General features: G+C 38.8%; 1 protein-coding gene across 2 annotated transcripts in view; it reads right to left on the bottom strand.

Moving 5' to 3' along the window:
- The window catches only part of PIEZO2 (piezo type mechanosensitive ion channel component 2), a 293,385-nt gene that overhangs the window by 103,585 nt on the left and 162,838 nt on the right, over window positions 1-26,962 (bottom strand). For both annotated transcript variants that reach the window (XM_039549190.1, XM_039549191.1), the window contains exons 6-7: window positions 17,502-17,712; window positions 14,748-14,961 (exon numbers count right to left, since the gene is read on the bottom strand). In XM_039549190.1, coding sequence (XP_039405124.1) covers window positions 14,748-14,961; window positions 17,502-17,712 — 425 coding nt within the window. The remainder of the gene's footprint in view (window positions 1-14,747; window positions 14,962-17,501; window positions 17,713-26,962) is intronic.

Genomic DNA, 26,962 nt, shown 5'->3' with positions numbered 1-26,962 from the left:
CGGAGCTTTTGGGTGAATACAAGGCTGGGGAAAAAAAAAAAAGTCCTGCATACAAAGTAAATTGCTGCAACTTAAAGGAGCTGAACGAGCTGTGTTTGGAGCTGACTCAGACTCAAACTTCCACAGCATCCAAGAACATTCAGAGCTGATGTTACAGTTTGGCTCCATCTGGGTGAAATTCATGCTGGACTGTATTCAGTTCATATTTCTATCAGCATAGAGGAACATCTTGTTTGCCTGCTTTCCTCTCTCCAAATGACTTGTCATTTCTGCTCATCAGTGATCAGGGTTGTTGAGTTCCTATTAGTTGTTGAGTTCCTGTTAGTTTCCTCTTTTATCTCTGTTTCACAACACAGCTCTCAGTCTTTAGTTCATTTTAAGCTCTTCTATGTAAGCACAGTATGATTCACCCTATTTCTGTCTCATAAGCATCAGAGTGAAATCCAAAATTCTTACTGAAGTGCAAAGTCTTTCCATTGACAGTCAGTGCTGAGTATTTCCTACAGAAATGAGGGAAAGTTCCTGAAGGTTCTCAGAAATTTCTGCCAAATAGACATGACCTTCATATCACATATTCCATTCCTATAGTCATATATAGCTATAAAGTCAGAACAACTTGTGTTTTATCTCCACTGAAAAGAAAACATTCCACATAGTCCTAATGGTTTGGAAATTTTATTATGTTTCAGTTAAATTCTCATTCTCTTAGTTTCATTTGCTGGCTTCAAATTATTCATACATTATAATATTGGATTTAATTCTGCTCCCTTCTGGTCCTGCATCCATCAAATATTCAGAAGTTACAGCACATCTTTTCCCTCTAAGATGCCACACGGCCAGCAATGTAGTTTAATGTATTTCACTTCAATGTATGCAATGTTTCATCTCATAAATCATGGATGTAGAGAAACTGCTCCTCATTTCTGATTTCTCCTTGGGCTTTGAGACTTGTTAGTCACAATGTACTCAACACAACATTCCCTGTTTATCACATTCAAAATTCACTGTTGCCTTGGGAGTGCTCGTTCTGTCTGTTCTGGCCTCCAGTACCGCTACAAGTTGCTACTCACTCAATATTTATGCTTCATCATTATCCTCAATGAGAACTGCTGGTGCAGAACTTTTTTCAGAGAAATAGAGTCATCTTCTCTTACATAAAGCTTCTAATTACACCGGGATGGCTGTCATTAAATGTATAAGCAATATAAATTAGGGCATTATTCAGTTCTGCATACTTCATTCTGCAAAGATGTCTTTACATTCAGTATTGATCCCAACCAGCTGTATTTGAGTCCAACTCTGATCTTGATTTGACTTCATCTTACCCATCATACCTGCATGCCATCAGTAAGGTCAGAATGAGTCCTAAGTGGGAGAGACACACTACCAAACAAGACAAGTACATGTGTACCTGGATACAGAGTATAAGTAAAACAAATTACGAGAAACTTATTTACTCATGGATTTATTTGACTTTCCAAAAGACTGCATGCAATGTCACAAATGAAAATGGAAGTTTGCAAGGTGTGAATAGATTAATATTTCTACTCTTGCAAAGAACTAAAGCTGGGTTTTTCAACGTCCTCACTGGTATTCTGAAAAATCCATAGCAGAAAAAATTTGAAAAAAACTATAGAAATTATAAAAGGACAAGAGGAACTTTAATGTCTGACTGAGAATTGCTCTGAAATAACACAGTGAAAAATAGTTCTTAAAATAAAGGTGGCATCTTTTTGTCCAGTTACTACTCCATACGCTTGTTTTCCCAGCAAAGCTTCCTATTGAATCTGTGAATCATCCTTCTAGCCAATGCACTTCCATCTTTCAGGACTTCCTGACAAAGGTGTAAGCTGTGACCATACAAAATTCCCACATTCTATATTAGTCTAACATTAAAATTCAGAAGAGGAATTCCAATTTAAATTGAACAGAAAAACAAATTCCTGTTGCACCCACAGATATTTCACCTAAGGAGCTGCTGAAGTTGCTAAAACTCCACATTGCTGAAACTTTTATTGCATGCATTACTTAATTATTACATTAATATATTATAAGAATTGGAGTAATTAGTCATGGTACTAAATATGAACAAAAAATGGTTATGTAAACAAAAAATATATTTCATACACAGAATTATCAGAACCAGTCATTACATATCTGTTAGGTCTGCGTATTTTGCGTTCACTAAAAATTATTTGGCTTTTTATTTTTTTTAACATATTTGTAAGTTCAGATTCTGCACGTGCTCATGTTTTAGGAGTTGATTTCAGGCAAAGATTTGCCTCGTAACTTTCAAGGACAGGAAAGGAAGTAATAATTCTGACTTCCTGCACAATGTAGGACACCCAATAATTCTTCTACTGAACGACAAACTTGTGGTTGAAAAAGAGTTTATAGTCTAGAATGGTATCCAGTCTTGACTTCAATTGATAGAAAATCTTCTACTGTCTCTTACTCTTTTTCTATTGGATTTAACTTCTGTAACAGTTTTGTCTAGATGAGATTTCAAGTTGCTGCATCTTCCTACAACTCTGTGTACTCCTTTACATAGTACTTTTCCCTACACAATAAACCAGGGTGTCATTCTCCTGTATCAGAGCTTGCATGAAGATTATAGTTTGAATAAAATGTCTGCGTCTAATCACTTTAGGAGCTGAATTTCCTGATTTAGCAGTTAATATTACAGGATTTCTGTTTCTGGGTCAGTTATTTAGCTATTGCATGGTTATTCACAGCAATGGCATCAGAACATTTCACTGTGCTGGGTTGGGTTTGGGAAATCCATATTTGTAGAACTTCTAAATTTGTGTTGGATTTTATGAACTGTCTGAATCTTTATTTCATCTGGCTATCTTCTGCATATTTATTTCACTCTCCTCACATGGAAGGAGACAAGAGTGATGCCTGCAAGTCTGGGGTAGGAGAATGGAATATCAAGACTGACTGACATTTGAGTAGCTGAACCCTAAAATGGAGATGCTAAAAGTGATCAAATGAGAAAAGGAAAGGGAAGGAGAGTAAGCAAAGAAGAGGAGAATAAGGGAGGGGAGAATAGAGGAGGAAAGAGCAACAAACCCCTAGAAATGGGCAAAAAAATAGTATATTTGGAGAAGGTGGTGGTGGTTGTGGTAGAAATATTATTTTTCTGGGGCAAAAAGGACTGATAAATACAGGGAGAAAAGTCAAAACTTCATGTTTCACAGTCCAAGCCCTGAATATTGAGTTTCGTGATGAAAAGTACTTGAAATACTGAAAGGGCTGTGTTCCAAACTCTAAACACTGCTTGAAGAGCAAACCCTTTTTCAAACATTGACTTAAGGCTGTTGTTAGGCTTGAAAATATTCTGTGGATAAGGGAGAGAAAAGAGTGGAAAGAATTGGAAAATAAATTAGCATACAGAAAACATCCTACACAGCCTTCCTAAAAGTCAGGCGTCCCCTTTTCACACACAAGCCATTCTGTTGGGTTTTCCGTACTTGGATGACAGAACTACACAGAAGTTAGGATCCATAAACTTACATCCATAATGTCTCTTCCAAGGGAATGCTGTGAGCCACCCCACTCACCCTCTTTGGGCTATGTGCCCAAAGCAACACATGCTGTTGGAAACCTTCAGCCAGTTCTGTGGTTCCTTCAGACTCATCCTTGCCTTCAGAAGGTCATTACTGCCCAGGCTATTGGCTGGGAATTCAGACCATACTGGGGCTACTGCTCCAGGGTACATTGAACTGACAGCACATTTTTACAGAAATAGCAGAACATTGGGAGGAAAGAGGTGGAAAAGTTGGCTGAAATGCATTAGGCATCCCAAAGAATTAGGGTTAAAGAGAACAGGAGGCATTTGGTTTCATGTGGCTTTTTAAAGGAAAAAAAAAGAATGAATGGAAAAATTGGCATTTGTCTTTTCAAATCATGTTATTTATAAGATTCCACAGAGAAGAAGTTGACCCTTCATGCCTCCTCTTCAGCTCAGCAGGACAACTGTGTAGGGAGATATGCACCCACAAACCTCAGTCCACAGCTGGACTAAAGTTATTATATGTATCCATATTACAGTGATACAAGCTTTAAAAAGCATTGCAAGTATTTTTAGCACTAAAAAGCCCTAGACCCCGCTTTGGTTCAGACTTGGATAATTCAGAACTAGCTAGGTGGAACTGTGCCATACTAACGACCATACAAAAATGTGACTGGGCTGAGAAGCATTATGATAAATTTCAGCTTAACAGTTAAAAAAATTTTTCTGAAATATCTGTAAATGTAGACTAAGACTGGAATTGTTTTTCTTCAGCATGTTGCTATCCCAACGCTATAATACAGGCATACTCATAGTGCATGTAGATTTGGTAGGTAAGTAGATCGTTCTAACTTTTGTTTTAATGTCATCACATTTCTATAGCTCTTTAGCAGATGTCTTATGTCCTTTTTTTTTTACCAAGTTTTGGTTTCCATAGCTTCTATTGGATCAAAGCTTTTCTGGCAATGACAAAACCAGCCCTTGTGTATCTCCCAGCCTCTTCTGAACACCAGTGACTTCTCTTTTAAAGGAAAACTAATTTGAAATGCACATCTACTGCATGAGAAATCTCATGAAAAAATGAGTAGTTTAAAACTTGTGTGCTAATATCATCCATATAATGAGGACAGAGAGAAATTATGAGCCATGAATCAGGAAGCTGTAGAGGAGAAAGGATATCTTTAAGGGTAGTGAATTACATAAAAGCTTGAAAAACCTATAAATACAACACAAACTTTATTTCAAGGAGAAAAAATGGACCATGTAAGCAGCTACAATAGAATCACTTTGTTTTCAAGTGCATTAACAACTTTAAACTAAGATGATAAATAATAAACTCGGTTTTGTTTTTAAGTAACCAGACAATCAAATTTTCTCTGAAACTATGTGACTGGAAGCTGTTAAGGAATGGGTATCCATTAAAAATGACCAAACTTCAGACATTAAAATACTTCACATACCTGAAATAAAGCAGCTTCCCTAAGGGGAATTTAAGTCTGAACATAAAGGCTTGTGAGCTCTGTACCACATTTCATCCAATAATTGAGCTTTGTACTGACTTTCTATAGCAAAAGCTTTCATTGCTTTAGCAGCAATAATTCCCCACCGTTATCACAAAAAATAGGTGTGGTGTGGGTCTATTAAACCCTTGTTTAGTAAGACAAAACCCATCTTCAAAAGCTTTAAATGAAGAAGATTTATCCTATCAATGGGTTTCATCTCTGGATCCCCAAATCTTTCCATTACCCATGACACAGCTCAACCTTGCTCTGAGTTTCTAGTGAGCATCAATATTGATGTTGCTCCTTTCAACACAACAGTGAGCTAGAAAAGCAGCATGTTGCTATAGCCTTCGTGGGCCTCAGCTGGGACTTCCACAGGCTGTCATCTGATGTAGGAACACGCTAAAGCAGCAATTCCAATATCTTTTCATCCCAGTCAGACATCTGAGCATCTGGCGCAGGGAGGACTCCCAGACAGGAAAGCAAAAAGGTGGTGAAATGGGGATAAAGGTGCAGAAGAAACTGCTTTAGGACTCCTGCCTGATAACTTAGCTAGAGTGACTCCATCAACATGATTATTCCTCACCAGAGCCTGTATTGTCACTGTTTGACAGCAGCAGTCTGGCTCATGTGTTAGGTTAGGCAAATAGCTTGTTCTTAAACAAAATTAGGCAAATAGTTGTTCTATCACTAAAATAAAACTACTGTAAATGCAACAGAGCTTTTGATTGTTGTTTTTTTCTTTCCAAATAGTTTCAGCTACAAACCAGAGGCAACTCGGGGAGGATGGAGGCTGCAGGAGTGAAGCAGCCTTGTTGGGATGGAGAGGATGGAGAGAGAACTGTCACCCCAGCAGAGAAGGCTGGTTGGCACCAGTGATTTGCCATCTGCTCATCTTCCTCATGTACACACATAATCCCTGTGACCATAAATGAGGATGAAAAGCAACTAACACTGAACAGCATCACCTGAGTCTTGACAAAACCCAAGCTGTGTGAAAAAAATTAAAAATATTTAATGTGTAGTTGGACTTTCTACACAGAGATGAAAGTAATGAGAAAACAGGTTCAGGCTTCTAAGGAGTCATGTAGAAAGTGTGGGAAAACCAAAGGCATATTCAGAAACATCCATGGATACAAAGGCTTCCCCCTGTGAGAGGGTGAATTTGGCCACTTGAGCACAGAGCAGGAGGCACAGCTTGAAAATGGCATAGCTTAACAATGACACAGTTAACAATGGCTTTCTGTGCAAATTAGTAATTGAGGCTATTGGTTTTTCAAAGTGAGTTGGCTGAGTTGCTGAAAGGAAAGGAGTCAATAGCCCCACCTCAGAAAGTCTCTCACAGGCAGAGCAGGGGACAGTCTGCTCCCAAAACTCAACCAGTAGTGCAGACCATGGACAGCCTTGTTGTCCTAAGCTCAGGTGCTGAGAGAAGGACAGAAGCATTTAGGTAAAACTTCAGTGGAAGTCATTTAGGAAGAGGAGACAATGATAACCCCAGTGAGCATCAGCATTCAGTGGGGTGGTGCTGACCAGATCATGCAAGGGAGCTAGTACAACAACTAACCATGCAACTGCCTACCAGCCTAAGAGATTTACTGCTACCTCTTAGAGTTAACTTGTGCAGAAAAACAGAAATTGTTTTAAAGTGTAGCTTCATACTATTCTAACTTCGAGGCAACTTGGTCTGTGATCTAGGGCTCAGACTGCAGCCAAAAGCTTTGTGCTTTATTCCAAGTTCTGGCTGTCTCGGGGGTTATGTGATTCATCTAACTTCTCTGTTAGGGAATTTTTCCACCTCTGAAAAAGGAGTGATGATACTTTTCAGTCACATTGGGACAGTCTGCTAGGTTCAGTGATGCATGCAGAGGATAAAGAGATTTTCCACTTACTCAGCTGGCAGTGAAACACTGAAAAAAACCAAGAGTGATGGATACCTTCGTCAAGAGATTCTGCCACAGAAAGTATGAGCAACGAAAATATTCATTTTTAGCAGCGAGTGCACTAAGGCAGAAATAAAAGCTATGATTCCCATTTGGCTTTAAACATAAAAGGAAAGTAAAATAGCAGGATATGGGAAAGTAGATAATGGGAGAATGAACAATAATGCTTGGGAAATGTGTGGAAATTGCCTAATTTCAAAACCAAAGTGGTATACCAGCTGATTTTTAATTGGTTATAAATTGAACATAATTGGCTCAGCTTTTATCAGCAAGTTCCAAACTTCAGCTAAATGAACATAAACAAAAGAATAAGCACTTCCACTCTGTGAGTGTTTAGAGAAACTGTGTAGACTGCCCCTGCATGGACAAGGACTAACTTCCCAGTGTGTGCTCGACCAAGGTTGCCCAGGACTGCCTTTTTTACCTCCAAGGAATGTGGGATGATTCGTTTGTCAATGTTGATATATAGAAAACACAAAGAGCTACCTAAGTGTTAAATATTCTTCATCACAATTTCTGGTCATGACAGAGTATGGAGAAAATTGTTCTTGAGCAGACCTAAGGAAAACAACTTTGTAAATCCAAGAGAAGTTTGTGAATTATAATCCACATTTCCTAATACTGATGCCATGATGATTTTTTGCCTTTTCTTTTAAACCCCTTTTTCCAACTTCTGTATTCTTAGTGTTTTTTACCCTACATTCTTGGACTTGTTTGTTAAGCTAGGAGACTAAACATTTTAGAAGCTTCGTAGTCAGGGATCAATACGCCCCAGACTCCAAGGTCCTCTCCAGAACACATTCCGTAAACTAAGATAGAACCATCGAGGGGAAGGCTCCTTGGGGAGGGGGGCTCACTTGAGCCTCTCATTGGGGAATCTTTGATAGATATGATAATTAGGAAGACCTATAATGTTATACCAGATCTTTTGAGGGTGGGCATTGCAGTGTGCATTGAGGTGCATTCCACCTGGACGTGGTGCACCTCAGGATCCTTAAAATAAATACAGCGGGAAAATCCCTTTTTCCCTTCTAACCGTGTTTGACTCTTGATTTTAAGACCCGGAAAAGGCATCAATACCACACAACAATAGCAATACAAATCTGGTAGGAGGAGAGGGCTTTTGTCCCTTTTCTGTCCTTGTTCTCAGGCTTTTGGTCAATGATCATAGTATGCAGATCCATGTTTTCCAGAAAATATGAAGAGAAAATTAAGGGATTGCTTCTTCGCAGTCACCCTCTGCATGTCCACGCAGGACAGGCTGTGATGGGCAGCGAGTATATCCAAGTGTCAGTGTTGGGATCAGACACTTGCAAGCCCATGGTGTGTATGGGGGAGTGGAGTGATCTGTCTCTCCCCACCCATGAGCAGAGCTTCTGCTAGCAGGGAGGTGTGCTGATCACAGAGGAGTCAGCAGCCTGAGAGTGTGCAAAAGTGGGACGTCTACGTCATAAGACCAATTGCACACCCAATTCAGTTGAATCAGAATCAGCAGGCAAGTTTATCACAGCACATCAGGAGCTTTAAAGTCTTTGTTACTTCTCTCTGTCCCTCTCACCTCAGTAGCTCAATGCATCCAAGAAAGAGTTGCCTCTGTGCAACACACAGCTATTTGGATGCAGGAGACATCAAGGAAGAGGCAGTTCACCAATATTATGTCAAATGACGACAACTGGTTTTTATGTTCACAGCTTACACTCGATTTTCAGATGCAGTGTGGTTGTTGCTGGGAGTGCTAAGGCCACCCTCTTCCCATTAATGGGAACCCATTGTGGCCAGGGCCAGCCCCACCAGGCCCCAGGGCTCATATCAGTGGCCTGCTCACCACTGCAGCAGAACAACTTGGAAACCAATCTGTCCCCCATGCAGAAAATCATTGTTTTTAAAAGGTCTTAGCACCTTGGTTTACAGCCCTTTCAAGACCAGAGGAAGACAAAGGGATGTAAATCACCTGTGGTGCAATACCAGTAACATGAATAAAGTTGTGCCTGCTTATTCCAAGGCTAAATTTGGCACTTGATGCGGCGTGGTGGTCATGGTGAGTGCCGACAGCTATGCCATGGGGATGGAACTGGGAAGGACTGCTCTCCAGGCAAACTGTTACTTACTATTTCCTCTGGTGCTTTTTTCTCGTCCAGCCTTTCATGGGAAAGGGAGCCCAAATAAGGCCACCTCATAGTTTAGAAAGAGATTGCAATGGCAAGGATGATTATTGTCTTTCATCAACAGGAGAATGAACTTGCATTTCTAAGCTGTTAACAGAATCATTCACTTCCTTTGGAAAATATTATAAAGAAGCTGAATATGAAGTTCTGAGAAAGCATATAGGCTAAAACATTCTACATAGAATTTAACATCCTAAAATGTGGTACATTATAGAGCTAATATGAAACTCAGCTTCAAAATTTCTGTAAGAATAAGGGCAAACACCTAACTTCTCTTCCTCTGAAAGAGAGAAATTGTGGCTCTCTAACCAAATCTGGTCATTGTAACCAACAGGGTGGCTGGTCTGGCATGTTTTTGAGCGTGCTCTGCAACTGAAAAGTGTGCTTTTGCTGATGGAGGATGATGGAAACAGAAGAAGTGCAGTGCAGTGTCTTTACATGGCAAGTATCCAAGGGTCTGGCCTCTGCCCTGGCAGTGGTGCTGCAGTACCACGGTGAGAAGTGCCTAAAACACCAGGCAGAAGGCACGAAAGCTACTGCAGCCAAAGGGCAGCTCAGTATAGGATACATAAACGAGCTTTAAATACTCCGTCTTTTCAAACACTGGCTTCTGACCAAGTCAAAAGGCAACCCCAAAAACCTCAGAGTTTCCTACAAGGTTAAGAAAATTCTGCCTCTCAGAGGTGAGTTGCCTTTGAGACAGGTGCCAAAGACAGTGTGCAGCAAGGACTGGCAGTGGTGCAGCTCAGGTGAAACATGTTCTTGGCTCCAGTGGAGCTACAAAAGCAGCAGGAGAGCAGGAGATCAGTGCTTTGCCCTGCAGAGGCAAGACACTGCCAACAAGGTAATCAATCAGCTAGATCTCACTGTTTTGGCAATATCTGCTCTCCTAATGGGATTTTATTCACACGTTTAGCCTCTAACTTAGAAAAAAATATTACAGCTGGATGTCCAACCCTGTTCTGACAACTCCAGGAACATTTTTGAGACAGTGCTTAAGCATTTATAACCCTGGTAGAACAAAGTATTTGGGCTACGAAATATCAATCTGTATCAAAGTGTTCAGGGAAGTCCAAATGGAGGATTTTGGACTGAACTCTTCTCAGATTAATCTGAAAACAAACTGAATATCCTAAATCTACCATCTGTAGAAGATATCAACGTAACACTTTCCCCAAAAATAAGAGTTTTTTAAGCAGGCTTATTATTAGTTACTGTAAAACCTATTTAAAAAGTCCTGCTTAAAGAGATTTATAGACATCTTTCAGATGAAAATTTCTTCTTGAAAAAAACTCCTTAGATTAGACTTCCCAATTTATACTGCAGCAAAGCAATCAGTTGTATAATTCCAAATTCCCATTCACTTAAGATGTGAAATAAGGTACCACTGTGAAGTGGATGACACTACCTGGGCTCCTAGATTTTCCTCATTTTGTAAGGGAGATGCCTTCCATAGATGAAACCAGTTACTTGAACTATTTTGAACATTACTTGCATGAAAACTACAAGCAAGACAGACCTAAACTATAGGAAAGCACATAGTTTTTAATTTACATTGGATTGCTGGATCTTTAAATTAATATGCTTATAAGCACCGTTTTGGACAGGAATAACTTTACTGACTCAGGATAAACCTCATACCACTGCACTGATCCTATTTCTTCATGTTGGCAAGGCCTTACCATTTCCACAATTACATTCTTTTGTCAAAATAAACAATATCAGGAAGAAAGGAGGCAGCAATCTGAAAAATGGCAAACATATTACTGTGTGTTTTTTCAGGCTGTGACACTGTGTACCTAATTTCTAAAGTCATTTTAGCTCATGACTTGTTTTTACTAACTGGGGCGAAAAGAATTTTATGTCAGAAACATGATACTTTCTGAATTTCACTTTAAATGGATACTTCTTGATATTTTTTTTCCCACCTTTGTAAATCAATTTGCAATATGGCAGCAAGTTGACACAGAAGATACCCGTTATAAATGAAGTTAACTGAGTGTGGACACCTTACCTGGCAGACATCAGCTGGTATTTAACCAGCATTGATAGATGCAACCAGGTAAATCCTGCAAGCTCTGCTGGCAGCTTGCCTACCCCGGCATACCAGCTATATTCAGACTTTTCAGTACACTGTACATTCTTCAATCTGCAGATCCCAGTGCTCACTCCATGGCATTTCAGCATGTTTGTGTTTATGCCACCTCTACCTGCACATCACAGATCCAGACAGCCACAGCAGTAGATCTGAAACTTTGTAGGACACTGATACCTCCATGTTCACTAATCTCACTACGGCAGGTACCTAGGGCTATGTTATCAAAATATCCTATTTTTTGGGGGGGAAGTACTTTGTTTGCACAATCCCATAAGGATTCAGGGCAAAACATGTAAATTCACCAGATTACAGGTCATCCCTCCCAAGAAAACTGCTTTCCTCTGATGACATTTTTCAGTCACTTCTTAAAATCATAAGTGGTGAATTTTGAGTTGAAGTGTTCTTAAAAGGAAGGAGCAGCTCAAGGATGATGCAAATCTTAGCTGAACAAAACTGTTAACTTGAGAATTTTCCTGTTTGTTTGGGTATAGTTTAACTTCATTTAGTCTGAAATCAATCAATACTCTGACAAGCTGAATGCATTACTATTCAGAGAAAACACATTTTTTATTGATCAGAGAAACCACTTGTACATTTCTTGTCAACTTGAGAACTCAAACCCAGAAAGGAGCTTTTTAAAACACCAGACTAACACTCTTCAGAGATAAAAAAATGCCCACCAGCAGCCCAACAGGAGTAGTTTTCACATCTGCCCTTGAAACTGAGGAGAGCTTATCCTTGGTATTGAGCCCTCAAAACTTTACAGAGAAATATGGAATCACAGAATGATTTGGGTTGGAAAAGACCTCTAAGATCATAGAGTTAAACTATTAAACTAACACTGCCAAATCCATCACTTAAGCATGTCTCTAAGTGCCATGTCTACAGATCTTCTAAATATCTCCAAGGATGGTGATGCAACCCCTGTCCTGAGCAGACTCCTCCAACTACAGACAATACTTCTGGTGCAGAATTTCTCCCCTGGTGCCACTTGAGGTCATTTCCTCTTGTCCTAATGCTTGTTACCCAGGAGAAGAGTAACAACCTCCACTTTGCTACAACCTGCTTGTAGAGAGCAGTAAGGCCACCTCTGAGCCTTCTCTTCTCCAGGCTTCTCCCTGAGTCTTCTCTTCTCCAGAACAATTCTAGTTCCCTCAGATATTCGTCATAAGACTCCAGCTCCAGACCTTTCATCAGCCTTGCTGCCCTTCTCTGGGCACGCTCCAGCACCTCAATGTCCTTCTTGTAGCAAGAATTTGGGGAATCAAATTCTTTTCTTGGCATATAATTTGCCCATGAAAGCCACGTACTAGTATTAATGGGAACTCTGCATATTTAGCACATCTCCAAACCAAGATGGTGCATAAAATAGCAAGGTATTGATTTTCTTCTAGGATGAAAAATGCTAAAATATTTTTTCCACGCCATTCCAATACGTCTCTCATTTTTTCTCCTCTAGCCACTGCTTATATATCAGCTCAATTCCATCATTAAAAATCATCAGCGGCCTTTTATCACACTAAGATCTTCACTTCCAAGCTCTGATAACGCCTGTCTTGCTGCTCTCCAAAGACATCTCCCTGAAAGCAGATCAAAGTAAATCCACAATAGAAAGAACTACAAATAAAGAAACAAGGAATACTGCACCTTCTGCTGCCATTGTGGGTACATTGTGTATAGGTTGTTGTGTATATTCAAACAGAATTTCCTACGTAATTTGGAACATCAGTCCCTCACATGCTATCATGTGTAAAGGGTAGAGTACTCAAGAGTACCAGTTCAAGAGAAAGTTTGCAGGAAGGTAACACCATTTTTTTGGTTATAAAAATGCCAGTACGTACTCTGAAGGCCAGTGCTGGGATTTTTTTTAACCCAAACTCTGAAGGTGCTTTTCTTTTCGACACCAAGGCAGAGGCAACTTTCTTGCAGCTTGATTTTTTCATTTCAAAAATTAACGACCAAGTTGAAGTGCCATATTTGTACTAACCAAAATTTTATCATAAAATGAATAATCACATTATTTACCAAAAAAAGAATTACTAATTGCAGACAATTAGCTTGACACTAAATTAATTAAAACTGAAAGTAAATAAAAAAATATAATAATTTAAAATTAATAGAAAAAATACTAAAAAGAAAAAAGGGACTTCAGGAATTACACATATGAAGAGAGTTTCACATGTTGTAGCTAAATGGTAGGAAGCACATATTTTCTCTCCTTGAGAAAATGTTATTTCTGTTTGTTGCTAAAAACCGGGAGTTGATATCCTCAAAGCCAAATGGTTGAGAATTTTGAAGCCATTTTCTTTCTATTTTCTTAATACATGGAGGAAGTAATATAAAAGGTTTAGGGAAGTTGTGAGCATTTCAGCTTCTTGGCACTAGAAATCATCCATTCTCCTACCTTGACCTCTAGGTGGCACAAAAGAACCTGAACTAAGCAGTTTTTTTTTTTTTATTTTTCAGGTAACGTTATGCCCTCCCAATCAGACTCCACAAGTCACCAATTCCAGCATCACAAGACACACATCTCTTAACTTATATTAAATAAAACGTCAAAATAAGTACTAAAGTAACAGCTAGTGTAGCTAGACAGCTCAATTTTACTGCTTTTAATTGTGCATTGTGAGATAAATAATTAATTGATTTTCCACTGTACATCTGATTTCCTTTCACCTTCAGCTTATAATAGTTAAAAGGAACAATAGCTTTACTAGAAATAAAGTTAATGTTCACACTTACTTTAAAGTAAGGATTACTACAACATTAAAAATACATACCATAGAAACCAATTTGCAATCATAATCCAGCAGAAAAAAATAGCAATGAGAAAAATACATCCATTATCTTATTTTAGATTACAGCATGTAGAAAATTAAAGCATCAGTGAAATCACAGCCAATCAATATTTACTGCAGAAGTAACTAGAAATGCTGCTTTTTTACTTAAGTGAAGTAGCTGTTGGTGTGAAGGTAAGATCAGCCTGTGCTATGTGAATCTATGTGACCAGCAAGAATTTTTATATCAACAGCCTCATATTCACAGTACATGAAGGACCCCAGCAGCCCTCAGCCTCTGCACACAAGAATGGCACCCCAAAAGCATTTTGCTCCAGTTAAGACACTATGACATTAGAGAACAGAGCACTCCTTTTGCTCTACAAAAAACCAAATGTGCATTTGTGCATTAGGCCTCATATCAATGTTGCCATCTACTTCCTTAATTTCCTGCATTAGCCAAATCATTCACACCCACATCTGAAGAACGCTCTGAGCAAAACCAAAAATCACTTTCCTCTCCTAACCTGTTCTAGCTCTCTGTCTGCCATTACCCAGTCTGGACTTTCACCACTCTATCATTTAAAACCATTCCATTTGAAATTATTTGACTCTTTTGTGACTGAACAAGAAGCTATGTGTAAAACTTGTCAAAGCATTATGTGGAAGATCATTTGCACCAACATGTGATAAAAGCGCATTGCATCATGTGCCCACAATTAAACAGGAAAGGAATTTCTCTCACCTGGCATAGAAATCTTTTGGTGGAACAACCTCCTGAAAGAACTGTAGCTGGTACAGATAAAGTCCAATCAAGTGTCCCGCACTGAATATAGCCATTAAGACACACAGACAGCTGAATATCAGCGGATCAAATGCTTGGCAACAGGACCACCATGTGCACAGGCCCAAAAACACAAAGAAATACACAGCTGAGGTCAAAGATGGCACCATCATACCTGTAAAAATAAAAAACATGGAGTGCTGAAGAAGTGTGGGAAATATCAGCATTTGTTACACCTTAAATTTGACAACATGTGTATTAAAAATTTTAATCCAATTAGTTTTCTGCTAATTACTACAATTAGCTCTAAAGACTGCTATTAACTTTGAGACTAGAAGAGAAGGATCTTTTTTTCTTTTTATTTGTTCAGTTCACTTATGCCATATCTTAGCACTTAGAACACAATCACTCTCCAGACTTTCCTCTGAGATGGAATCTTCACTATATAAAGATGCTTCATAAAGCATAGAGAAAAACAGAAAGTGGCTGCAAGGACAGCCAATACTGCCTGAGACCACCAGTGCATGACTTTTGAGTGTAAGATGCTAAAATAGCACGATGAATGAACAGTGAAAAGCCTTCTCATACAGATATCGAAATATCTCGAGTTATTAAAACAAAACAGACCCTGATTCATATATTGAAGGTAAGAGATTTACATAAAATCTACAGAATAATCAATATATGTTTGATTTTTTTAAATAGTTAACTCCTAGAAACATGTGATTTATATATGACAAAGACTCCGCTGTCACAAACACGTCTATTATTTTTGCTTTTGCACATGTAGCAGAGTATGTCATGTGTGAAAATGTCCAACTGGTGAAGGGGACTTGATGCTCTGCTGGTAGCCTGCAAAAATAAGTCAGGAAACAAGAAAGACATTCATGCCTAAGAGTGACAGCTATGAGAAAATGACGTAACTTTTTAACTAATACATGTCTAGGAGCCACCTTTCTCAGGACACACCTGCAGGCTACCAGTGGCCCATAGCTCCAGTGTGCCTGTTGGCTTGTGCCTCCTCTTGCCAGGTGCTGGCTTGACGTGTCTTTTGGGAGCAGCACTCCCAGGGTCAGTCCCTCATTGAGCTGAGTCCAGGCACTGCAAGGACTCGTATCCACAGTCGTTTGCCTGAGCTTCACCACCACATCTTTCACATCATTTTAGACTTTAAGACTTAGCCTATGGTGCTGTAAAACTTCACCCAGCAATTTCTGCTTCAAGCCTGGAACTATTTCCTTCCTCCTTACAAAGAGACACTTTGTCTTTATTTAAACACTTCTGGAGAATGAGAATCCATGATATCCTAAAGTAAGTTATTTATTATGGCCAGTTACTCTGGCCGTGAAAAATACAAAATTTATTTCTGGTCTGAAAATGCCTAGGTTTACCACTTACCTGTTGGGTCTTGTTACCAATTCCACAAGATGAGATACCTTAAAAAATGGAAACACTTTGTATCTTTGTCAGTTCTTTCAGGCTGCAGTCAAGTCACCCTTCATCTTTTTGGCATGGTAAGTAAGGAAATATATAACTTATAAAGCTCAAGGTCTCTCTCTGGAATATAGGCTTCTCAGACCTCAAGTACTTTTTGTAACTATACTCTGAACACTTCCCACTTCTTGCCTTGTGTTGGAGCTCCACAGGCAAGCTGCCCATCATCATTCATAAGAAATTGCCCCCTGCCACTGCTGTGCAATCCTTCTGCTTCACCCTCCCTGGCTGATGTTCACCCATGTAGAGTGGCATCAGGCTTTTTGGTTTTGTTTGTTTGGGGTTTTTTTAATGACAACTCTCTTCCCTGATGTCAGGCCCTATGGCGGCCCACATAATTTTTCTCTTTTTAGATGTATTACTTTCCATTTGGCTACATGTAAGGCTGTATAACAATCTTGCTTCAATGAAAGAGCCTGCCTTACTAGAACAGCCACACCTGACCAATCCTCATCATTCAGTATCAAACGTTTTTTTACTGTTGTACTGTTGTTTTATACTTCATATACTGATAACTTACATGTTAAGTATACAGTTGTACTTATACTTTATACATAATCACTCAATTCAAACATGTGAGTTGGCAGATAAATGCTAATTTATAATTCCATTATATAATTTTGAATTCAGTAGTTACAACCTATACTGTTTTTGTGAACTTCCATTGCCACTGTAGCTGATTAGGTGGTATGAAAACAAATGTCTTACAAAAAGGTAGGCTATGTAACATCAAAACAGTTACTCTTACCAACTAAATAAAAAAACAACAGGAAGTCTGCTTATCACTTTTTTTACACACTACATGGTCAACTAAATAACCTTTTTTTTTTAAGGTTATGTGAATACAGTTCCTTTTTAGACTTGGAAGTAAGGGAGCCAAATCTATGAATTCACTTTTATATATATATACATATATATTTGCACATACATACATACACTACATATAGTCATTTATAATATGCCCCCATTCACCATTTGGTTATAAGAGCAACTGTCAAAATCATAAACGGAATGACAGGGCCACACAGTATCAGTACAAAAAAATTAAGCAACTCAGCATATTGCAATACCTGCCAAAGAGTTAATTTAATAAAATCAGCAGCAATTTCTTTTCCCTTAAAAATTTCCATTGTTACTCCCGCAGGTGCCAAAGTGCTGAAAACTCATTTGTTAAATGCATAATCTAATGGGCTCCTGAGGAAATTTTTCAAATACACCAACCTGCTGAACCAAGTAAAATTGTAACAACAACTTTTCCAGTGGTGATTATCATGTTGCCAATAAACTCCCTCAGTTTGGATGCTAGGAAGGCAATTCTACGCAGCAGTTTTAATTTCATGGTCTCCTCAAATTCTGCTTCTCCACAGTCTTCATCATCCAGATCTTCTTCATACATCAAGGCATCATCTGGCTCTAATTTTTCTCTTACAGCCTAAAGGAGAAGGAAGGAAAGAAAAATAGAATGCAAAAGAAACAGAGAGAGGGAGACGTAAAGGAATTTGAAATTAAAATCCATGCATATATTATTTAACAATGAAGTCTTCTTACAATCTTTGATTATGCCAAGTAGTGAGAGCTAAGAAAGATGTACTAAAGCTAGACATGAACATTGATATCTCCCACTTCAGAATTGTCTCAAAATAAAAGGATATTAAGGGTGGTCTCTGGGAAAGGCTGCAGTCCTTCTACATGTGCACAACAGGCTGCTTGCTCATTTACATATGAAGTTTGGTTTGATTTGTTCAGCATTCTTAGAAAGATACGCATCTTGTTATCTGATATCTTTTAAACTCCTCTTTGCCTCAAAGGCTTCCGTTATAAACTCCAACAAGCACAAGCCCTGGTTGATATTGCTCAATAGATCTCACTTTCCAAACCTGTTTTTCATGAACCCTTTCTCTAAATGCAAAACCTAGAATGGACAGAGAATTCATTGGTGACTAAAGGGCAGTTTGGAAGAGAAAAAATACACTAAGCAGAGGCTTGGGGAGAGAACGAGAAATGCTGAGATCAACTGATGGTGAAAGAAAAGGTGAAAATGTGAGCAAGAGAGAAGTAGCGAAAGCTTGAGTGATCTACAACAATTTAGCAGGGGTAATGAGACTCGTGACTTAGAACTACACAATGGAAAAAAGAAAAGAAGGAAACGTGGAAAGGCCCATCATACTTTAGCAGTTTGTTAGGATTTGGCAGTGGTCTTCAACATCAAGTCTCCATTGTATCTTGGAGACCAAAAGACATAGACAACTATCGAGTGATGCAGACTAAATCATCGACCCACAGTGAGAATCTGCAGGATTAGCAAGAGGCCCACACAAAGACACAATTTATGGAAAAATTAGTCATTCACGGAAATGTAGGGGCATATTAAAAAAAAAAAAAAAGTAAGAGTTTTGAGCCAGGTTCTCATTTGGTATAATATAGAATAGCTTTTTTGGCACTAATTTGAACTTGTGTTAGCCAACACTAGTTCTGGCCAAACCGTATCTCTGTGTATGAAAGTAAAAAAGAGAGATTATTGGTATTTTTCATCAGAATAGCAGTTTTATATTTATTGGTGACCTTGAGGCAGAAAAATTCCACGCTGACAGATAAGATTGCAGTAGGAACAGATGAACTCTCAGCCTACTTAACCAAATTCTTCTGTACCACTGCATTATGTGGATTCCCAAAAGAAGAAAATTCCCTGTAGTCACCTTCGCTCCTTCATTTCACTTCTAAGTTTGTTGCCAGCTTTCTCCTCTTACTTCAGAGCATTAACATTGTTGTGAATGCCCAGGAAAACAAACAAACAAGCAAGCAAACAAACAAAGCCCCCAAACAAACCTTCTTATTCTCAAGAGTCTCTATTTTACAGACAATGAAATGCATAATAAATACAGCAGGGCTGATCTGGGACATTTACATTTCCCTTGGACTTATCCAGCTATTTCACTAGCAATACACATTTTACATGGAGCGCAGTAGAATTTCAATTGCTTTCTTATTGTCACCATTCACCTATACAGCTCTCAACACATGAATTATGAGCTCCTTATGCAAAAAAATACAGAGAAAGCAGCCCAAAAATGCCATCATCACACTGCAAACCATGTGGCACAAAGAGGCTTTCTGTCTGTTCATCACTGCTGCTGATATCTGAGCTCCTATTTCAAGGATAGGAGACATTAAATATTTGGAAACAATGCTGACACTAGGCAGAGCAATGCATTCTGCCCTAACTTCTGCCAGAGCTGTATCATTGAGAAAGTTAAACAAAGGGCAAAAGTTGTGATCATTTTTGCTTGTGTCACAAATACTAGATTAACATGCTCTTCATCTAGTTCATTTGGGTCCAATCCTGCTTCTCCTGGACTGGTTCTATTGCTCTGTGCCTTGAGCTTAACATGACCAGTGAACAGTGAAACCCTCAATAGTGTCCTTATCTCAAAGAAAGAGAATGAGTGAAACTGATGAGCAGTTAAATGTTTTGAAATGGCACACTTACTAAACATGGATCTATGTGAAGGAGAACCTTGCTTCTTCAGCTTGTGCCTTCAGGCTGCTGAAGACAATACATATCAAAACATAGACTCACTTAAAAAGTGTGTAGGAATCACTTCAAAATAAATAAGTTACTTCATGGAAGGCTTTCAGGATTCATCCCTCTTTGAATACTATGTTAAACATAAAGACAGGATTCATATATTTATTACAGTTTAAAACAGCTGATACAGCAATGAATTATATATAGGCAGGAACAGGAAATAAGGTCTGGACAGTCACAGAAGAAAAATTATAAAATATTCTCAAAACAGAAGCAGAAAATGTTCTTGTGGGGAAAATGAAAATAATCAAAATATTTTTAAGTATAAATTGGAGGAAAGTACACAATACCTTCAAACAATAAAATAAAAAGGAGGACACAGAAGTAAGGAAACCACACAAAAACGTCCCAGTGAAAGGTGGGACTTGATACCCTTTTCTGCCTCTCATCCCTACCTGCCTTCCTAACCTGCCAAATTCACAGAGTGGTCTCCTCAAAATGGATCTTTGGATTTTCTGTCATAACAAGGATCATAATTTTTTAACTTTACCAGGCTATTTACTCTTGCTTCATTGGTCTAAAGAACCTTTAGGCTACATTTTGCCTTGAAAGTTCAGCATTAATAATCTACTGCTGACATGTATGACACAGCACAACCAGGGGGAAACAGTAGGGAAGAGGATATTTCACTGGACCAGGATATAACTGAAGCTGAGAAGGAGATGATGATCCAAAGTTTCCATGGACTGAGGCATATACACTTTAAGGATAGCTAAAAGCTTTTAAGTCAATGAGTTACCAAAGAAGTTAACATTCCTTGGTTTTCAGCTTTTATTTAGATATGAAAATATGAATTCCGAGTTCAGCCAGAAAGTTAGGATGTCACAAACATTCACAGGAAATGCAGAACAACCTACTTCTGGTGTTACTGAGGCCACTGGATGTTGGAAAGAAAACTTCAGCATTCTGAACCTCAGGAAATACCAAACTGATTTACCAAGTTTTCCTTCTAAAACTGCAGAAGTCTGTTGGGAGTTGGAATTCTTCAACCGCTCTCCTCAGATTAAGACAAGCTAGCAAATGGGATCGTCAATAACAACCATAATATGGAGCCCAAGAAGCTTTTTCAGAAGACATGCATGTTGGTTTGCAGCTTTCCAGCACAGCTGGAATTATCAATGATATGGCTGTGCAAGGATGGCCTGGTTTCCTGACAGAGTTGATGGTTATTTCAGCAAAGACTATGACAGTTAAACAACTCTGGGTTTGATTTTACTTTTTTTTTTTAAACAAACATATCTGTTTTTAATTCAGTATCCAAGATGGAAGGCCATGTTCCTTTGCTGAACTAGATGAAAGGCCATGTCCCAGTGTATGTCGAAAAGACAAACTTTGGATTCCCCCACTCTCATATTCCCGGCCCTATAACTCGATTATCTGGGCTGGCTCTCCATTTTCTCACATGGAGCACTTCAAATTGCAGAAGGCAGGCAGCAAACAGTGAACAGTTTTCACATCCAACATGGTGATAATGTGCTTGTTGTTTTAACACTTTCTGATGATTAAAAAGCCATACAAGTACACGCTCATCACAGAACACCGTTACTCCAGTCAGACTGCTTTGCAAAGCTCTTTTTTACTATGTGGATTAGTCTAAAGCTACAAACCCATGCTACATAGGCTACAGTTAGAAAAATACTTTTACTTCCATAATAAATTACCTATTATGCAATTACAGGATCCCTGTGGATGCTGATTAAATCAAATAAACTTCCCCATTCAAGGAGTATAGAGCATTTGTGAAGCCATAAACATGTGTTTCCATGACCCTTGCTCTGCAGAGCAGGGCCCCAGGACTTTTTATAAACAAACTAAATGCAGTTTAGGTTTTTTAGCAATCATGGGGAAGTCCCTGGAGTATTTATTGTACAACACTTTTTTAAGCTGCCAAATTGAGATAGAGAACAGGCAAGGAAACTGAACAGCTCCTGTGGCAGCTATGGCAGCTACTATTGTGGCCAGGGCCAGAATGTCCATTAGCTACTTTGGGGGTTGCTTTTTCAACATCCAACTTTCAAACGTTTAATCTGGTACAGTATAAACACTACTGCACAGAGATATCCTCTAGTCCAAGAGATGTATTTACTAACAGGAAGCCTTAACTCTAACCTAAACCCCATTTTTGCTTCAGAGCACTCCTTGCTTTGTACCTACTTTTAATAGTGTTGTGTCTGTAAACACAAATTTGCTCATTTATTGATGCTTCGATTCTAGGGGGGACACAGATGAAGCCCTTCAAAAATTCAAATACTGACAGCAACAACATTTAATTAGCCAGAATTATTACAACTAAGTGGATGCAAGTCTTGTAACTCCCATCCCTGTGAATACATTGCATTAATTATTGGGACTTCTCAAGCATGCACTGCTAAGCTCACAAGAGTAAGTTCTCATAGGGGTTCAGATGCTTCTTCCTTCCACTTGGCTCATAAGTGTTGTAAAAATAGCCTCTTTTCAGTATTTTGACACTTCCTCCCAGCCAGTACCAGGAAACAAACAGAAAAGAGTGGGAATGTTACACTTTTCTAGCTGTAGCATCCCAGACCTCAGCACAGAGTTTTAACCCCTGCTGCTGATAGCCACACCAGATTCTCTCAAAGGAGCTGGATTGTCTTCATGCTGCCCCATAGTTTGTGGGCCCTGGGACTCACAGTCACAGCAGCCTGCTGACACTGCCACTGTAAAATTGTGATTCTCTCAAGACGTCACCACCTAGAACTAATTCTTTACCTCTAATAAGAGATTTTTATTCCATACCTGTGATAGAGTAACACAGATACAATTTACTAGACATCTAAGTCTGTTAAAGCCACTAGGCCCAAGTTTCTGGACTTCCCATTTCAAAAAGCCCCTGTAATGAACAGCTCAGTTTAGGAATTATCTGAGATAAGCTATTAGATTCAATTATGCCAGCAGAACAAAAGAAATAGACTCTATCTCTTCTCTCACACTTAGTTCAATTGCCTCCATAGTCACTTAGCTAATGCATTCAACCTATCATGACATGACAGAGTTCCTACTTGTATGTTTGCTCTAGAAACCCTCTTTCCCCCCTAAAAAAGGGTATTCAACCTTTTTCTTTAAATATGACATCATTGCAGCAGTAGGAAGAATTAATTATCCATTGATTTTCTATATGCACAGATGTGCAATAAAAAAAAAAAAATAACCATAATAACACAATATTCCTTAGACAGACCCAGCTGTGAGCACAAAAGCTGAATAAGAAATTTAACTGCTACTTCTTTTACCATCAAAGGAACTGCAAGCCCTTAATGTGATACAAATGACTGTAGTTTTAACCTGCAGTCAATACTAAACCATGTTAAGGCAACCATTTATTGAATTTCCAGTTTTGCAAAAAAAGCGTAGAACTCCACTGTCGTTCTGAAAGCATCAGCACGTGAGAAGAGGATGTTCTTGTTTTTCCTGCCACAGAACAGATTCAAATATTGTCCCTGCTAAATGAGCTGAACTAATCAAATGTGACACTGCAGTGAACATTTTGGTAGGTGTTACATTAATGAGATAGATGCATCTTGGAATTAAAGCAGTTTATTTTAATAATTTATATTACTCAACTGAATTACTGAAAAGAAAATCCTAAATTAACTTTAGGTCATATAGATCTTACTGGAAAATTTTATCACTGGTGCATCTTAACTGTGCTAAATCCTGGGTTAAAGGCCTGCACAGAAAGATAGATGTAGATCAGAAAAAACTTTGAGTGTGTTTGCAGTGTTTTATAGCAATAAATGCCATACATATACTTCCACAGTAAAATCTTCTGTGGGAAAAAGTAACTTGTTGCAAAAAAAAAAGGATCGGCTATTTACTGGAAGCACCTAGGGACAGCAGCATTTGCAAGTCAAAGGATATTAAAAATAAATTAATAGAGACAAGCAATATTCTGAATCAGGATAACAGCAAGGTAACTCATTAAATCCTGTATACAATAGATATTGTACTGAGAGAACCAGAGATTATTTCACTTCCCAAAGTACCCATCGCACCTGAGCAAACACTGAGTGATTTCAGCACAAGATTCACTTGGCCAGTATTGAAATACAGTTTCACATCTCAAGTTCTGAAGGGTGCCCGGCACAGAAGACAAACACAAAAGAGAGGGGAACTCACAGGCAAAGTTCAGCGTTTTGGCCTGAGATGGTTAAACACTTTTTTTTTTTATTTTAGTGAAAAGGAAATAGGAAGAGTTGGGTTATGACAAGGCACAACACAGTTAACTGACCTAGAGCAGGCATGCACAGCACCCATACAGAGTAATTCCTGGCCCAAGAAATATACATACAGTACCATTAAGCATCTTGCTAAGAAGGAGAATAAATAGCCCAGCCATGGCACTGTGGTTATTTGCAGTACTGTCTCAGCTCATTCCAAAGTGACTTGGGTACTTCTCCAGCACCGCCCTGAAGAACCTCAGATAACTGGGATGAACAGGAGAATGGGATGTCTAATCTACAAGAGGATCCAAAGCTACTTGTCTTCTTTTGTCTTGAAGAACAACCTTTAAAGAAAGATGTGGGGTTTTTTCTCCCAAACTATCAGAGGAGTCAATTTTAGAGAAAGAAACATTGTATTGAAGCAAAAGAGCAGAAGAACTTAGAGGGTTATTGCAGCTATGAGTATATGGGCAATATAAATTAGATGTTTTCTTACCACCAGAAATGCAAAATTACAGAACAGGGTCATTTCTGATTTCAGTGGTATGAAGGAAAATTGCCCTGTTTTCAAGATGGTGCTTTCTACCTTCCAGATGGAATTGTGTGATACAGCTGCCTGCAGTAACAAAAGACTGAATTCTGTCAGCCAAGAGATTCCTTCTCGTACTGTGTTATTCATCACTTAGGCCGTCCAAAGGCAGCAGTATTCCAGGATTTTCATCTCCTAGTTAATAACTCTGTCTCTCAAAATTTGGAATGGAAAGCAGTTAATAACCTCAGCGAAGAGCTGCCACGAGAAGAATTGCATCCTGCCATGTGTCTCCCCAGAATAGGACAGATGCTCACTGAAGTTTCCTGCTGGGCAGGCTGACAGCCCTTGGTAAAACACAATGCACTGCACTATATAACATCATGTAGCTGCAGCCTGCTGTAGTGTAATTGTGTATTTGTGTTAAGACTTATCCAAAGACATGTGCATCAAACCAAGGAGCTAATGTAACTTGTAAACTTTTGACCCTTGTTAAGATGAGATGCATTAGAATTGTTACTGAGGGAGGCAGCTGTGTACGGTCTGGCAAACTTCACCACTATAAACATCACAAGCAAAGAGATAAGGGAGCCTCATCTACTCTTTTTAAACCACAGAAAAAAGAAGTTTTAAATCCTGTTTATACCATGTTCAAAGCACACAAAGACCAAGTGGGTTTGACCAGTTCTCCAGAGGTCATAAACAGGGAAGCATTTATTACCAATTAGAAAAAGCTAGTGCTGTGCTAAATAAGGATGACAATGAGAAGGAAAAAAGATGAGACATAAAAGAGGTTTAATCAGGAAGCTCAAAGAAGCCAAAAAGTTCCAACTGTCTCTAAGAAGTTCTTTTTCCACAGTATTTCCCACAATAGCAATAATTTTCTCTCTCAGAAGAGAAGCTAATATTGAAAGAGAAGTTGCATATGGGAAGAAGATGTTTACAGAAATCAGGGCCAAAGCATCCCATGTCAATGGCCACTAATCAAGTCAGGTGAATGTTTGATACCGGTAAAATAAAATAAAATTAAGACACAAACACAAAGCAATAAATCATCTAAGGAGAAATATACCATCACAGGCCCCAAGAAAAATGGGATGGTCCTGTAGACAGGGTCATGGGCATCACTGTAAACTGCTCAAAGCAGGTTACATCTGAAGGCAAGAAAAATGCAACTGCAAAGACTGGGACATCGGATCTTTCTCAATGCTGTTCTCTTTACTTATGCAGGACATTCAGGTAGGTGATATGCTGCTAGAATTGCTCAGCTCTAAAATCTCTGAACCCAGTGATCAGTGTCATAATATTATCATTTAAATCAACAATAAGAGCTTGCCTGAAATGCTGAGGAACTGATAATCTCTGTAGCTCGAAAGAATATTGCAGAACTATAGTTTGCTCAGAAAAAAAAGTACTTAAAATGACAAAAGAAATTAACCCCAGAGACTGCCTACCTTTAAAAGGACAAATATGGAAGAAAATAAATACATTTGATTTCCCTTATACCATCTCACTCTGGTTTACAACATGTAATACAAGGGACCTTCCATAAAATTAAAGAGTGTAAAATTCAAAATAAAATTAAAGAGCACTTATTAAATTGTGGAAGTCCTTGCTTCATGATGCCACCGAAGCCAAGAAATTAATGCGGTTTTAAAATAGTCTGGGTAATTATATATTTAACAAGATTATTCAGAGTAGTTATAATTATAAACAACTTCTTTTGGAAGGGATTTGAAACCACATGTTTTAGGATTAAAGTCATTCTCACATTAGAGAGATCAGGATAAATTATAATGTTGCAGAAGGGGCAAAAGAGTATTCTCTTAATTGCTATTGTCCTTATCCAGCAGGTACCAGCTGCTTTCAGGATAAGGATACTGGTCTAAATGGGTAATTCCTATGCTAGAAAGTCCTTGGACAAGTCATGGGACATGGGCAGTTCTCAGAGCCTGCCTGTTCTGTTCTGTCCTGAGGGAATATACTGCAGTTACACTTGGAGACCGGGACCACATGAGTGCTCTCAATGCACTCCATGCTCAATATCGGTGGAGGACAAACAGCCCTGTCACTGTTTAGAAGGACAAAGCTAGGGAACCAAGCATTTTTACTGCTTCTGTGTGCCAAGGGACACAGGAGCCAAGAGACAGATGAAGTAATAGACCTGAGGACACAAACCAAGTTAATGGCCAAAGTGAGAACCATGCCGGTCCTCCTGATTCCAGCCCAGTATCTTGACTCCAGGCCAAGCTCTCCCCAGATTCTTCTCAAACTTTAGTTTATTTTAAAACAATGTCTTTTTCCTTTTTTTCCTTTACCTTTTGAGATCCCAAACAAACATCTGACTTCTGCAGAAAAGAGGATGGGTAGAAGATCTGGGATCAAG

Source organism: Corvus cornix, chromosome 2 (genome assembly GCF_000738735.6).
Source record: "Corvus cornix cornix isolate S_Up_H32 chromosome 2, ASM73873v5, whole genome shotgun sequence".
Classification (NCBI taxonomy): Eukaryota; Metazoa; Chordata; class Aves; order Passeriformes; family Corvidae; genus Corvus; species Corvus cornix.
The sequence above is the reverse complement of the archived record's forward strand: the minus strand, read 5'-3'. Positions and strand labels throughout refer to the sequence as shown.